Source organism: Rhagoletis pomonella, unplaced genomic scaffold, assembly GCF_013731165.1.
Source record: "Rhagoletis pomonella isolate Grant_MI unplaced genomic scaffold, Rhpom_1.0 Rhpom_scaffold_00541, whole genome shotgun sequence".
In the NCBI taxonomy this organism is placed as follows: domain Eukaryota; kingdom Metazoa; phylum Arthropoda; class Insecta; order Diptera; family Tephritidae; genus Rhagoletis; species Rhagoletis pomonella.
The window spans coordinates 36,464-37,957 of NW_023459095.1; the positions used below are offsets into that span (position 1 = coordinate 36,464).

Below are 1,494 nucleotides of genomic sequence, written 5' to 3' on the forward strand. Positions count from 1 at the left end.
CAGATAATCTTATAAGTTTACGCACTCTGTTACATGAACAACCCACACTATCTTTTAGTTTACACTCAAGAATGATAGAAAATAGATTGCGCTTTGCGCAGGTCCGCTATTCGTATTTTTCGATCAGCTGATGTGTGACGTCATTGCAGCAATATTTTTACGATATTACGCTGAAAAGTACTGAATTTATGGTTGGAGGAAAATTTGTGTTGAATAAAATATAAAATAAACAGTATAAAAATATAAATATAGCAGTATTAGTATCAATAATGAAGTGCGCCGTAATAAGCTGTGGTAAAACCAATAATAACAAAGCATCAGAATGTAGTTTTTTTCGTTTTCCCGCTGAACCCAATCTTGCCAGAAAATTGATAAAATTCTGCCGGCGGGATAAAGATTTTAATCCAAAGACCGGCTACGTGTGCATGGATCACTTTTCCAGTGAGGACTTTGAAAATAGTCTTAAGTACCAAATGGGTAAGAAAAGTTTTATTAATTGTATGTATGTACGTATCGCTATAAAATCAGATTTTTTGTATTGTTTCTAAGGCTTTGCAAAGAAACGGGCTTTAAAACGAGATGTGCCAACCATTTACAAAAAACAAATTGAGAATCCGGAACGTATCGAACGAGAATGTGCGATTAAGCAAAGAAAACAAAAGGGTTTTGTCCGAAATTACACTTCTAAAGCGCAGTTTTTATATGAAGGAGAAAAAGCGTGCATATGATATAGAGGTTTGGAAAAAAGGGCAGTAGCAGCGGAGCATGCCTGCATAAATATGGAAAATAAGCTGGAAACCATATTTACAAAGGGGCAGATTACCAAATTAAAGAACGGCATTAGGAGACAAGCCTGGACCGAGAAGGACATAGCCCAATCAATAACTTTGTATGCCGCAAGCGCAAAAGCGTATAAATTATTATATAAGAAAGAATTTCCACTGCCAGCGGTACGAACATTACAAGATTGGGCCAAGAGAATCGAAATTTCTCGAGGTGTGTTGCATACCGGCTTAGGGGATATATTCTTGGACACAACCAATGTGTGATATCCGACAACGCCAATATCGAAGTTGACGACACCCCAGATCTTGAAGTTTCTCAGCCACCTCTTACTGGTATATATTTGAAATAAATTATTTCCCAAAGACATAGAGTAACTCTTATTACTTTTTTATTAATTACAGCAAAAATTTTCAAGGCTATAAATGTCCCTGCAATAAGGGAGGAGCGGACTGAAGAATTCCATATTAATGAATTGGAGTATGACGGACTAGAAAACCTTGCTGGGTATATTTGCCATAGATTTCGAGATGAAATCCCCAGTACATTGTTGCTATAGTGAGGAAAACCAGTCATACTCTTGGGTAAATCAGTTGAACGAAGGTGGATTATCTGTTCCAAGCAGTATTATGATGGATCACATGCGTCGTATGGAGGATATTTTTAAAACGATCAATGGGGAAAGCTTGATGATCGCAACCCAGTTTTTAG

At 36.9% G+C, this 1,494-nt stretch overlaps 1 protein-coding gene across 1 annotated transcript; it reads left to right on the top strand.

Annotated features, from left to right (window-relative positions):
• The first annotated feature begins 266 nt into the window (after window positions 1–266).
• Window positions 267–1,110, top strand: LOC118751109. The gene is made up of 2 exons (XM_036485877.1): window positions 267–477; window positions 550–1,110. Exons 1-2 carry the CDS (start codon window positions 270–272, stop codon window positions 726–728), a joined length of 387 nt encoding a protein of 128 aa, XP_036341770.1. The 5' UTR covers window positions 267–269; the 3' UTR covers window positions 729–1,110.
• Window positions 1,111–1,494: the final 384 nt, after the last annotated feature.

What these genes read in the sequence shown, in the direction of transcription:
- LOC118751109 (XM_036485877.1), top strand. Translation starts at nt 270, where the DNA reads ATGAAGTGCGCCGTAATAAGCTGTGGTAAAACCAATAATAACAAAGCA. An exon ending in TAGTCTTAAGTACCAAATGG is followed by an intron (nt 478 to 549) that starts GTAAGAAAAGTT and finishes ATTGTTTCTAAG; the next exon opens with GCTTTGCAAAGAAACGGGCT.